This window comes from Thalassophryne amazonica, chromosome 23, assembly GCF_902500255.1.
Source record: "Thalassophryne amazonica chromosome 23, fThaAma1.1, whole genome shotgun sequence".
NCBI classification, from domain to species: domain Eukaryota; kingdom Metazoa; phylum Chordata; class Actinopteri; order Batrachoidiformes; family Batrachoididae; genus Thalassophryne; species Thalassophryne amazonica.
Window position 1 is genome coordinate 17,324,155 of NC_047125.1, and position 14,599 is coordinate 17,338,753.

Here is a 14,599-nt window from a genome sequence, read left to right on the forward strand (position 1 = left end):
GCAGCATAACTAAGGGATGGTTCAGGGTCACCTGATCGAGCCCTAACTATAAGCTTTAGCAAAAAGGAAAGTTTTAAGCCTAATCTTAAAAGTAGAGAGGGTGTCTGTCTCCCTGATCTGAATTGGGAGCTGGTTCCACAGGAGAGGAGCCTGAAAGCTGAAGGCTCTGCCTCCCATTCTACTCTTACAAACCCTAGGAACTACAAGTAAGCCTGCAGTCTGAGAGCGAAGCGCTCTATTGGGGTGATATGGTACTATGAGGTCCCTAAGATAAGATGGGACCTGATTATTCAAAACCTTATAAGTAAGAAGAAGAATTTTAAATTCTATTCTAGAATTAACAAGAAGCAATATGGGTGAGATATGCTCTCTCCTTCTAGTCCCTGTTAGCACTCTAGCTGCAGCATTTTGAATTAATTGAAGGCTTTTCAGGGAACTTTTAGGACAACCTGATAATAATGAATTACAATAGTCCAGCCTAGAGGAAATAAATGCATGAATTAGTTTTTCAGCATCACTCTGAGACAAGACCTTTCTAATTTTAGAGATATTGCGCAAATGCAAAAAAGCAGTCCTACATATTTGTTTAATATGCACATTGAATGACATATCCTGATCAAAAATGACTCCAAGATTTCTCACAGTATTACTAGAGGTCAGGGTAATGCCATCTAGACTAAGGATCTGGTTAGACACCATGTTTCTAAGATTTGTGGGGCCAAGTACAATAACTTCAGTTTTATCTGAGTTTAAAAGCAGGAAATTAGAGGTCATCCATGTCTTTATGTCTGTAAGACAATCCTGCAGTTTAGCTAATTGGTGTGTGTCCTCTGGCTTCATGGATAGATAAAGCTGGGTATCATCTGTGTAACAATGAAAATTTAAGCAATGCTGTCTAATAATACTGCCTAAGGGAAACATGTATAAAGTGAATAAAATTGGTCCTAGCACAGAACCTTGTGGAACTCCATAATTAACCTTAGTCTGTGAAGAAGATTCCCCATTTACATGAACAAATTGTAATCTATTAGATAAATATGATTCAAACCACCGCAGTGCAGTGCCTTTAATACCTATGGCATGCTCTAATCTCTAATAAAAATTTATGGTCAACAGTATCAAAAGCAGCACTGAGGTCTAACAGAACAAGCACAGAGATGAGTCCACTGTCTGAGGCCATAAGAAGATCATTTGTAACCTTCACTAATGCTGTTTCTGTACTATGATGAATTCTAAAACCTGACAAACTCTTCAAATAGACCATTCCTCTGCAGATGATCAGTTAGCTGTTTTACAACTACCCTTTCAAGAATTTTTGAGAGAAAAGGAAGGTTGGAGATTGGCCTATAATTAGCTAAGATAGCTGGGTCAAGTGATGGCTTTTTAAGTAATGGTTTAATTACTGCCACCTTAAAAGCCTGTGGTACGTAGCCAACTAATAAAGATAGATTGATCATATTTAAGATCAAAGCATTAATTAATGGTAGGGCTTCCTTGAGCAGCCTGGTAGGAATGGGGTCTAATAGACATGTTGATGGTTTGGAGAAGTAACTAATGAAAATAACTCAGACAGAACAATCGGAGAGAAAGAGTCTAACCAAATACCGGCATCACTGAAAGCAGCCAAAGATAACGATACGTCTTTGGGATGGTTATGAGTAATTTTTTTCTCTAATAGTTAAAATTTTATTAGCAAAGAAAGTCATGAAGTCATTACTAGTTAAAGTTAAAGGAATACGCGGCTCAATAGAGCTCTGACTCTGTCAGCCTGGCTACAGTGCTGAAAAGAAACCTGGGGTTGTTCTTATTTTCTTCAATTAGTGATGAGTAGTAAGATGTCCTAGCTTTACGGAGGGCTTTTTTATAGAGCAACAGACTCTTTTTCCAGGCTAAGTGAAGATCTTCTAAATTAGTGAGATGCCATTTCCTCTCCAACTTACGGGTTATCTGCTTTAAGCTGCGAGTTTGTGAGTTATACCACGGAGTCAGGCACTTCTGATTTAAAGCTCTCTTTTTCAGAGGAGCTACAGCATCCAAAGTTGTCTTCAATGAGGATGTAAAACTATTGACGAGATACTCTATCTCACAGAGTTTAGGTAGCTACTCTGCACTGTGTTGGTATATGGCATTAGAGAACATAAAGAAGGAATCATATCCTTAAACCTAGTTACAGCGCTTTCTGAAAGACTTCTAGTGTAATGAAACTTATTCCCCACTGCTGGGTAGTCCATCAGAGTAAATGTAAATGTTATTAAGAAATGATCAGACAGAAGGGAGTTTTCAGGGAATACTGTTAAGTCTTCAATTTCCATACCATAAGTCAGAACAAGATCTAAGATATGATTAAAGTGGTGGGTGGACCCATTTACATTTTGAGCAAAGCCAATTGAGTCTAATAATAGATTAAATGCAGTGTTGAGGCTGTCATTCTCAGCATCTGTGTGGATGTTAAAATCGCCCACTATAATTATCTTATCTGAGCTAAGCACTAAGTCAGACAAAAGGTCTGAAAATTCACAGAGAAACTCACAGTAACAACCAGGTGGACGATAGATAACAAATAAAACTGGTTTTTGGGACTTCCAATTTGGATGGACAAGACTAAGAGTCAAGCTTTCAAATGAATTAAAGCTCTGTCTGGGTTTTTGATTAATTAATAAGCTGGAATGGAAGATTGCTGCTAATCCTCCTCCTCGGCCCGTGCTACGAGCATTCTGGCAGTTAGTGTGACTCGGGGGTGTTGACTCATTTAAACTAACATATTCATCCTGCTGTAACCAGGTTTCTGTAAGGCAGAATAAATCAATATGTTGATCAATTATTATATCATTTACTAACAGGGACTTAGAAGAGAGAGACCTAATGTTTAATAGACCACATTTAACTGTTTTAGTCTGTGGTGCAGTTGAAGGTGCTATATTATTTTTTCTTTTTGAATTTTTATGCTTAAATAGATTTTTACTGGTTATTGGTGGTCTGGGAGCAGGCACCGTCTCTACGGGGAAGGGGTAATGAGGGGATGGCAGGGGGAGAGAAGCTGCAGAGAGGTGTGTAAGACTACAACTCTGCTTCCTGGTCCCAACCCTGGATAGTCACGGTTTGGAGGATTTAAGAAAATTGGCCAGATTTCTAGAAATGAGAGCTGCTCCATCCAAAGTGGGATGGATGCCATCTCTCCTAACAAGACCAGGTTTTCCCCAGAAGCTTTGCCAATTATCTATGAAGCCCACCTCATTTTTTGGACACCACTCAGACAGCCAGCAATTCAAGGAGAACATGCGGCTAAACACGTCACTCCCGGTCCGATTGGGGAGGGGCCCAGAGAAAACTACAGAGTCCGACATTGTTTTTGCAAAGTTACACACCGATTCAATGTTAATTTTAGTGACCTCCGATTGGCGTAACTGGGTGTCATTACTGCCGACGTGAATTACAGTCTTACCAAATTTACGCTTAGCCTTAGCCAGCAGTTTCAAATTTCCTTCAATGTCGCCTGCTCTGGCCCCCGGAAGACAATTGACTATGGTTGCTGGTGTCACTAACTTCACATTTCACAAAACAGAGTCGCCAATAACCAGAGTTTGATCCTCGGCGGGTGTGTCGCCGAGTGAGAAAAATTGGTTAGAAATGTGAACGGGTTGGCGGTGTACACGGGGCTTCTGTTTAGGGCTACGCTTCCTCCTTACAGTCACCCAGTCGGCCTGCTTTCCCAGCTGCTCGGGATCTGCTGGAAGGGAACTAATGGCGGCTAAGCTACCTTGGTCTGCACCGACTACAGGGGCCTGGCTAGCTGTAGAATTTTCCACGGTGCGGAGCCGAGTCTCCAATTCGCCCAGCCTGGCCTCCAAAGCTACGAATAAGCTACACTTATTACAAGTACCATTACTGCTAAAGGAGGCCGAGCAATAACTAAACATTTCACACCCAGAGCAGAAAAGTGCAGGAGAGACAGGAGAAGCCGCGATGCTAAATCGGATAAGAGCTAGTAGCTGCGCTAAGCTAGCAGATTCTTAAAAACATACAAAATGAATAATGTGTAAATAATTTAGAGGTGATTAATAATTTACCATTTATGTTGGTAATACAGATGTTTGAAGATTTCAACGGCCATAATAAGAAGGCTAGACTTGCCTTACTGTCAGAAAGCTCAATAAAACTAACTAAATTAAGAAAAGTAGCCAACGTGCATCAAAGTGAAACAGTGAAATAAAGCTAACAAAAATTTGGAAGTCAGGAAATGAAATGAAGCTAGCTAAAATTAAGAAGGCTTCAACATACACAAAAGTCAAAGAAAATCAAGTTATCCCAAATGAGGAAGGCAGCCAACGCTCACTAAAGACAAATAATGAATGCTAGCTGAAATCAGAAAGCTAGCCAGAGATTGCTCAATTCAGAATGCTAAATAAAGCTTGACAAAAGTTCAAAATTTACTTTAAAAAAATTGATGCAAGTGAAAAAGTTTTGCCATGTGAAAAGAAAAAGAAAACCTGCTGCTGACTATTTATAAATAAATGTTAACAGTCATCTTTAGCATTACAGAATTGCGTATTAATTTTATAATTACATTTTATAATTATAATTCATTTTAGGCTGTAAACCTCTTATTTCAGTTGCAGTTTTGTTTTATTTGAGTTTCGAAGCTTCATAATGGATTGGTTTCTTTAGATAGGGGTAACTTCATTTTGTTTTAAGTTGTACACTGTTGTCGGAATTGTCAGGTTGCTGCACATTTTTCTGCACAATACAGCATGGGTTATGTGACTTTTTGATGTTCGGTTCCTCCATTATTTCATGAAAAACTTACAACGTCGATAAACAATCTCTGACGCAAAGCTGACTAAAGTCTAAAAAAAGGAACAGGTTTCACTGCCACATTTGCAACCACATCAAACCTTTACTGCTTCTTTCTTGGTCCTTTCCCAAACTGTTATTCCATGAAAATTGGCATGTTTTATTTCTTTATATAGTATTGGGTGTAGCCCTGGTGACCAAAAAAAAATAAAATAAAATAAAACGAAACAGGTATTACAGCACACGTGTTCCACTGGTGTAAGACGTGCTGACAAAAATCTCATTAGTTCACCCTTTCATCTACGTGGGTTCTGTGTCTCTTTTGTGCACACACATATGTGAAGTGACTATTCCATTTAGAGAAGTGTCAAAACACACCCTGTGAGCACATCAGCGTCTTCCTCTCCTCTGTCAGCTCCAGCAGAGGTTGTGTGGGGGTATGTCAGAAATGTGCAGAGATAGATAAAACATGCAGAGCCAAACAGCTTTGTTTCATTCAGCCTCTCTCTCTCTCTCTCTCTCTGTTTTCCCTCCCTCCTTCCCTTGCATAGGCTGTGAATACCCTGCATCTGAGAAATCAGACCAGACTGACTCACAGGGCTCTGTGAGCCAGCGCCACCGAGGCTGCCAAAGCATGCTGGTGCCAAGCTGTCCCACCATGCACAGAGCCAGACCCACGCTGCTGCTGCCACTGCTGCTGGTCCTGGGTCTGCTTCTCCACCTCGCCGACGCTGAAAGTAAGTGGACCCGCGACGTGCATGTTGTTGTGCACCAAAGGTGGAGCCTGCTGCCACATTTGTCAAATGCACATGGATGGGCACACGATGAGATGCCTGCTAATACGTTGGGGTACTTGTGTCCAAATGATTCCATCTGGTTCATCTTTTTGCCACTATTTCATATTGCAAGGGCTCCAGAATTGGAGGATGCAAAGTTCTTGCAGGTGTGTGTGTGTGTGTGTGTGTGTGGGGGGGGGGGGGGGGGGTCTCTGTGCAATGTCGTTCATGCTGTGGAAGTAATTAAGAAGATCACTCTACTACAAGCTATTATTATTTTTATTATGATGATGATGATTATTTTGTCTTGCACCCCAAAATACATTATGAAGGCTCCCTCCCAAATATTTGGGAAATATAGGAGCTAATACAAGCCCAAAGTGTAATATCTGCACTCCATCTTCTGTGCCAACATGGTTATGGCATGTTTGCAAAGATTAAAGCCTCTCTTAGGATATGGCCAACAGTTCTCCAGTACTTTTCCATCAAAGAGCTTTACAATGATGCTTCACATTCACGCGCACTCAACTGGTACACAACTGCAAACAAAAGGTCGCTTCAGTGAGTTGTCTGCCTGATAATGAACTGAACAGCAGATCCTCTGCTCATGAACCACAATCTCCCTACATAAGCAGTACAAAAATAAAAATAAGATATTGATGTTTAGACTCGAACCTCAACAGTCAAGGCTCATTTTTGGCTGTGGGGGGGGGCAGTTATTAAAGCACATGTAACAGTTTTAAAAGCGTCACATTTTACAAGATCACGTGTTATAACGAACATTTTAATATATTCTGTGTTGGAATTGAAAATAATCAAGCTTGCACAATGTCATGGCTGTCCATTTCGAAGGACCACTGCAACCCAAAAAAGTTGGGTATATATAGAAAACCATTTCATTCAAGCCTATGTCCATTACACATTGCAAAGTTGACTTTAAGCCTACAACACTTTCTGATGTAACTGAAGTCCAAAACATATTCAGTCACTTGGAAATGTACATGTATCCATCCCCTGAATGTCTGAAGAAAGCTGGCAATAAAACTGATTATTTGAAGGTGTAAAACCACAGGGGCCCCTTACTTATACAACCTGTCATCTTGGCATTGATATTTTTAATTAATTTAAATCAAGTTTGAATGATTTGCTTCAAGTTTGAATTTAAGGAAGATAATGTTAGATTTTTTTTTATCTCGAGAAGCCTGATTTACTTTTTGCAACACTTTTGGAGAGCCTGATGTAGAGTTTGATGATCGGTTTAAGGTTTGCAGACCCTTTTAACATTTAGGGACGTACCTATCCACATCAGTTTTGATGTTTAAATAAAATGCACAGGCTTCTTCAGGCCAGAAACCCATGATAAGAAGTCATTAGAATTGAGTTACTTGACATCAGACACCTGCCCATTGATGTGTGACAACAGTTTTCAAACCTCATTGAGCCCAGCTCGGGCACCCCAGCACCCCATGCCTCCCTCACCCCTCCATTTTTTTTTTTTTTTTTTTTTAAATACTAAAATCCATGAATCATTAGCTTCTGGAGTCACAGAGGGATGAATAAACGTTTTATTGCACCCTTTGCACTGGCTGAAATCCCCTCAATGCAGCTGAATATCTTTGAATGAAGGGATCATTTATCCAAGGTCATATACAACAGAGCCAACGCAAAGTGAAATTGATGGGCGAGATTTTCAGCTTTGTGCTTGAGAAATGTTCCCTGCAATCTGTTCAAATGCGTTTTATTTTTCCCCTCTCTGACTCCCAACACATATGTCTCACAGTGGGGTATAGGCAAATGGAGAAATGCTTTTTTCCCCCCATTTATCCCCCTTTTATGTGCAAATACAGGATTTATTGACACAATTTAATTAGGGGACATTCCCAAAACGGCATTAACGGTCGATAAATGTTACCATTGAGCGGGCTCTTTTGCAGCCATCTTCTCCGAAACTCCCATTACCAACATTGTCGTGTGAATTTACACAGAAGAAGAAAAAGGGCTATCACCATAATCTTCTTACAGATGGTCTTGGAAAAAAAAAAAAATCCCCTTATGTGTCCAGACACGCCACAGCTGACACAAATGCACAAGTGCAGTCTGCAGCCCTCAAAATCTTGACGCCTATGTGCTTTTCATCCCTGCTCCCATTAATTTCCTGCCTTGAGCCGTTTGTGTGGAAGCAGCTGTTGTGCCCAAACCTTCCTCGCACACTTGTGCTGGGTCATCATTTCAAAGCCAAAACAAACGTATCATGAGGTAGCCACAGCGGCTGTTTGCTAATGACTCAATGTGTGTGGGACTCTGGGAGGTCACGGGGGAAGAGGTGCCCATGTCTGAACACGTCAGCTCTGGCTGTTCATTCCTAGGGATAAACATTTCCTGGGAATTCCAAGATTTGGAGCATAATGCTGTGTATCCCAGATGACAGTGTTATGATGGCACAACATGTGTTCAGTGTGTTCAGTGTTTTTACCTTTAACATATCGCTACGTAACAGTGCATGCACACAAAGTCATTGGAAGTGTTGAAATTTAGCAGTATTCTATTTACTCATGTTCTTTCCATGAGTATTTGACCAAAAACACATTGAAGAAAAAAATTACATTGTGACACCTGGTTAATGGATCAAGTAGGGGATTCAAAGGTGAAATTTGTGATTGAAATACAGTGGGGACCTTGTGTGCTCCGTGACCACTAGAGGAGCCACGAAGGCCCAAGAGTAACCCTGAAAATGAGACAGCTAACGGGACTCTGGTGAAACAAGAAGTTCTCAACAGCAGATCAGGTGGAGGAGGTAATTAGATTAAATTGAACTTTATTAATCCCTTGGGAACAGTTCCTCTGGAAAATTGAGGTTCCAGCAGCATTGTATAGCAGCACACAGAGTATCACAGTTTGCAAATATAAATACACAATATAAATATCATACAAACCAATCAATACTGGTTTACTGGCTACTACTGTTCCTCTCCTTCCTGTCCCCCATCTTCCTGATACTCCTCCTCCCCCCAAGTGAGGAGTTGTACAGTCTGATTGCCTGAGGGACAATGGCGTTTTTCAGTCTGTTGGTCCTGTACCTGGGAAGGACCAGCCTGTGGCTGAAGAGGCTCTGGTTGCTGATGCAGGGGGTGTCTGGCATCGTCCATAATGTCCAGCGGTTTGCCCAGTGTTCTCTTCTCTGCCACAGTCACCAGAGACAGAAGAGAGAGATGATTTGTAAGCTAGTGGCTGTCAAGGTGGATAAAGGCTCAGATTTCCCAACCATTGGACCTGGCTATGGTTGTGTCAAGGACCGGGTGTTTGTTGACATGGAACGACATTCCCATGTTAAATGAATCCACGCACAGGCACCTCTAGATCGATCCTCGATGTAGAATTCCACTATCGCATCCAGGAATCTACCAAGAGACTATCTTTCTCAGCACTGAGGGATCGATACAAATGAAAAAACATTAAAGAAATTTTTGACCCTGTGTATGGTGGCGTGGTACCAGTTAGCACATGCTGCCACACCAACTGTGTTTAATACCAGCAGTTGCATGCTTTATGTGTTCAGTCCACATCCTACAATTCTGGGAAGCATTTTATCACAAATTTCACCTTTGGAGAGTGCCTGATTCTGCTGATTAAGCATGATTGTAACATTGGCAAAAATCAATAAAATGTACAAATAATCTTCTCCTGAAATGCTGGAATCTGAAGGCACATACATGAGCGATCAAAGCTGTCATCCTGAACGTTGTGTTACCTATTGTTCACCTGCTCCTACATTTCATATTTGGTCTTTTTATGTTCCACAATCCATCTCTCTTATGTTTTACCCTCATCTTTGACCCTTGTACATACTTCAGAAAGAGGCAAATATGCCCATTAAAGCAAACCAGATGGTCCTTCATTTGTTGCTCCTGCTCATTTACAAAGGGACTAGACAAGATGAGGTTCTCTTCCCACCTGAGTGTCAAAAAGACCTCCAACCACTCAACACCAGTCCAGACAAACACACAAGCCAAAAATTTTACTCAGCCACCAGTCTGAATGGAGTCTTAGTTTCTGAAGAGTAAAGCTGCCCTCTGTCGGAGCTCTGTATTGTGTGAGCTAGCCTATGGCTGTGGACATGGTAGAAGACGAGAGGGTGGAAAATGGGTGAGTTGACCTGCTCAACAAAAGGCACAGTCCTCTGAGCCAGTCCTGTACCAAAGGTGGACAAATGGGCTGCTCTTAAGAAAAAACAGAACCCCAAATAACCACATCACTATCTACCGTGGTTGAGTGGTTTGGGGGAAAGTTGGTCATTTTGCCCAGTGTTCAAACCTGATGGATTCAAACATTGTTGATGGTTGTGTTGCTCTGGTCTGCTGCCTCTTTTTGCCTTTGGCCTTCTGTCTCATTTTCTCCTTCACTCTGTCCCTGCTGCTCTTCAAATACGTCCCATTTAATTTGTGTGGCAAATTGGGCTTGGCAATAGTATGAAATGGGGGTATAATTGTCCCCAGCGAGCCAAGAGGACAGAGAAAAGAGGAGCAGTGAGGCAACAAACAGTCCCTCTGTGAAACAGCAACATAAAAGAATAGTGTCAGAGGATGTCAGGAAGCTTTTAACATGTCCAAACTACAGGACCACGTCAAACTGTCGTGTCTGGGTGTTTTAATTGATTCCTCCCATTTCTGTTGGATAGCACGGAGATATGGCCCCAGCGGACAGGCTCGTCCCCTAAAACACCTCAAACAGCTATCGACAAGCTCTTCTTCCTGTTAAGATCTTAACAACCAAACATTATTGGTCTCACATGCTTTTAAAAGCTGAGCTCACAATCATGGGCCTACTCAATTCACTTGATACTCGATTGATCAGTTGACATCATATTTGGGGTCTACTTTATTTTGATTTTCTTTTCAATAATTTATCAAAATAATGTCTCTAGCAATTTATTTAGTATGTTTTGAACTATAATATACAGAAAACTAAGTTAATGACACTTGATTGGACAAGTCATAAGGGGGAAAACACCCAAATTGGCAAATTTTGGTGAAATGATGACCATAATTATAAACATTTTTCAGCTTTACATAGATTGTTTCCTCGTCCCAATTTCTGACTTTGTTAGTTGAGTTAGTTGAGTCACTGTACAGGTTATGCATCACCATATTTCATTTTTTTTTTTTTTTTTTTTTGGTGGGGGGTAGCGTTCACGCTGGGAACTTCAAGAGCCTTCGAGCTAACATACTAATACCAAAGATATTGCTACCTTTTACTGGGTAATCCCCACTGGGTTTTTTTATGGCATGCTGTAATATAAGACCAGTAAAATCTCTTCCATTCAGGTACATTTATGAATGCTGCATATATACCTGGAACTCTTCAAGTTTCACTGAGGCACTCTGTCAATCCACAACTCATCTTAAGTGTTTCTGGGCAGCAATAAAAACTAAGAATTGACATGGGGGTCAGATATATGGTTGACTTGGCCTGCTTTCTCATTATAAGTGAAGCCCACCATGGTAGAATTGGAACCCGGTCAAGTTCCTCCTGTTCAGGTACAACATGGTTGTTGTGTGTTTTTATCTCCAAAGATTAGCCAAAATGTCACAATAAATGGACCATGATTTAAATGAAATGGACCAAACAAAGTAGGGGTGATGATAGGCTTAGAATGGGCCGAAAACTGAACCTTGAGGCACTTCATCTTTTGGAAATAAGAATGACAAGAAGACAAAATATCCTTAGGGACAGAAAGGATCTCAATTTGGTTCACGATTAAGCGGGAAAAGGCATTTAGGGATAAAGTATGCCCAATCAAAGTGTGCATGTGTGCGCATGTACGCACTACAAACGACATCACCTTGTAGCAAGGCTGAGAGCCAATGATACTTTATTCCCCAGATGACATAAGGCTGTAATATGTGTATTTTATGCATGCCTGGCCTAATATGAATTATTGTAAAATAGTGTTGTATTTGCATATGAGCTTCCAGGCTGTACTGAAATTAGCATTTTTACAACAGCTCAAATTAAATCCCTCTGCTTAATTTCCCTGCATGCTAATTTGATTTAAATTGAGTCTAGTCTGTTTTGCACTCAAACCCACACAGTGATTACATGCAGACGCACAATACGCACACACACATGTGAGCAAACAGTATGTTCTCTTAAGAAGAGCACACTGCATTCACCCCCACGCACGGCTTGCATGTTTGTGCATGTGCATAAAACCACATCACAGTGGCGGGCAGAACCACCTCGCTGTGATTTTGATCCGACTTTAAATAACTAATTCCCCCCGGTCGTTCCCTCGTTCATCATTCTGCCGGACACTGTTCAAGTGGAAAACTCATTGTCGGCTCCACTCGCTCAATTCAAAGACGTGTGTTACCGCAGTACGGTTTTACACTCAACAACATCTGCACGCTGAAAATGGCGCGTGCGGCGGGTTCGCACTTCAGATAAATGTGCCGAGAGTGCCGGTGCTTAATTACCATCTCGTTGCTTGGATGAAGACCTTGAAGACCTTGTGACAAGACTGTGAATGTGAGATAAAACAATGTTATCAGGCCCACGCAAGATGCTTCTTACTCACACAGTGAAACAAATTAGATGTTTTTGTTGTTTGTTTTATTAGTTGAAAAAGCTGATACCAGCTCCTTGTCAACAATGTGCTGTGCAATTATGTTTTAAGGCTGCCTCAGGCTTATTATTAAGTCCACAAATGATGATTTCTCTGGCAACTACGCCCGATTGTTTTATGCAAGGCCATCAGCTTCATCTGTGGATTACAGTCATTTTGGTTTGCACTTAGACCACAGAACTGCACAAACGCCAAACAATTTTTGCCAGACTTCTGACCCTCCCACTCTCAAGAAAAGCAGATAATCGCATTCATGTAGAAATGCTGTACAAGCCCAGATGTGGGTAATTAAAGGCTGGCCCCTCAACCGCTAATGTTATATCTAAGTGCACTTACATCTCTGAGAAGCATTGACTTGAAAATAGCGGGGCAATTTAACCGCCCTGCACCACTCATGCCACAACGTGTTGACACTGACAGAACAAAAGCACCACAATCCCAATTGAAAAGCCACTGGAGAGCATCAGAATCCTTTCTGTCGTGAAAAAACACCCCCAAAAAACAAGCACAACAAGACCAGACTTCGTTGTGGTCACACACAAACACCTACACAAATGGTGCAGTGTCACCCTGCCTTTGAAGCCAGAATCAGCCGGTGAGCTGTGCACAACGCCAGCTGTTTTGCATCTGCCCGCTGTACGCCTGGCACAACTGTGGCCTTGCTGGAATATGTGCTCAATCTGATCAGGCTTCACACAGAATGCCAGCGAGCTGTGTAACAGTGCAGGTGTTTCGTGACATCGCCACAGTGACAGTGCAATTAATAGATTGATGCTGTAGCTGCGGCAATGGGATTACTGGACCAGTCAGGCCTGAAATACATGAACGTTCTCTGCACAGATGATGTTTTACCACAGTGCGCACAACAAAGACCTATAGTACATATCAAAAACTGTCCATGTGTACTAATCTAATACTAGAATTTAAGTTCTTTCTGCCCAAACAGGGTGTGTGTGGATATTTATTGCAGGCTCAGTTGAGCTGGGACAATGCCTGCTGCACCATCACATATTTCTGAATCATTTTTTGCTTTGGTGATGCTTTCCATGACTTCAGTTTGATTGATTATTGATAATATATGGTTCTAGAACTTCTATAATACCAGACAACTGCAGGGGTAACATCTCATTTCTGGTGTTTATCTGGAAAGTCTAAGGCCTACTGTGATGGATTGAAGAAATGCATGATTAATGGATCTGCAATTGTGACAGTTTTGATCATCCACAAATCCTTTTCTTGTTCATTAAATGCACTCCTTTTCAGCTGATGTCTGCTGAGTCTATTGGAAAGTTTTGTGCATGCTCAGAACTTTGAGCGGACAGCAGATGATGAATTTCCCAGGTGGTTGCATATTTGTTTACGGCTTTGATCTGTAATTATTCATTAGCTTGCCAGTGGACTGCCAGTAGATGTCATGTTTGTCAGGAAAGTTGCGAATGGCTATTCCAAGAGCATGATACTACTACGATCGCCGATGATCCAGAAAAGTGCAAAAAATGGCTTTATCTGGCATGCCTACAAAGAGGCTGGCTTCCCAAAAAGGAGCCAAACATGATCAAAAGTCGCAACAAACGCTGCTTCGGCTTCAAATTTTTACCCCAATGGAGGACGATCAAATAAGACTCAAGCCATACTCAATATGAAGGAAGCTGTTAAGACTACGGATACTCGGAAGTTACCATGTATGCTCAATGATTTGGAGAATGGGGATGAAATTTTTAAGCAGTTAAAAAAAATGGATCCCTATTTCAAATCTGGTGCCAATGATGGCCACAATTACAATGTATGCCAAGATTGACAATGACAGAGCAAGAAGTTACTATGACGCTTAAGAACGCATCCCAATTTGCTATTTGGGATGAAACAGGAAGGAACATAACTCTGGAATAGCCCATAAGACATTTGGTGGTTGCTTGCTCATTCCATCAGAGGCCCAAATCCACCGAAGAACAACGGATTTGGCGAGTTTTAGTCAATCCACTGTTAAACCATTTACTCTACCTGTCATAGTCTGATTACACCTAACGAAAGGCATTTCTTTGCAGAGACTACAGCAGCCATAAGAGGCTAATTTTCTCTGTTTTTCATCATCACATTGTTTGACTTTTCTGCACAGAACACAAACTACAAGGGTCATCTGAAAGTTCTGTCTCCTATGCAATTATTCCAGTAACAAGCCACTGTCTTTTTTGTCCAAAAATGTGCTATTTCGAATTTTTTATTTTTTTTTTCTCCTTTGAGGACACTTATGTCCAGACATCTACGTGCATGCGGAAAACACCTGGCCCTAGGCCTGAGCTTTGCTCTCACTCCAGGGGTCCAAAGACTGTGACACATTGCAGTGATCTGGGTACAGCACATTTGTGTGCCTGTGGGATACGTTGAGAGTCTGCAGTGAGGTTAATGGTCT

The 14,599-nt window shown here is 41.4% G+C and overlaps 1 protein-coding gene across 1 annotated transcript in view; it reads left to right on the forward strand.

Annotated features, from left to right (window-relative positions):
* Positions 1-5,343: 5,343 nt before the first annotated feature.
* LOC117505142 (receptor-type tyrosine-protein phosphatase delta-like) overlaps positions 5,344-14,599 on the forward strand; it is a 167,329-nt gene continuing 158,073 nt past the window's right edge. The window contains 1 exon segment of the mRNA XM_034164697.1: positions 5,344-5,528. Within this exon segment, the coding sequence (XP_034020588.1) occupies positions 5,426-5,528 (103 nt within the window). The 5' untranslated portion in view covers positions 5,344-5,425.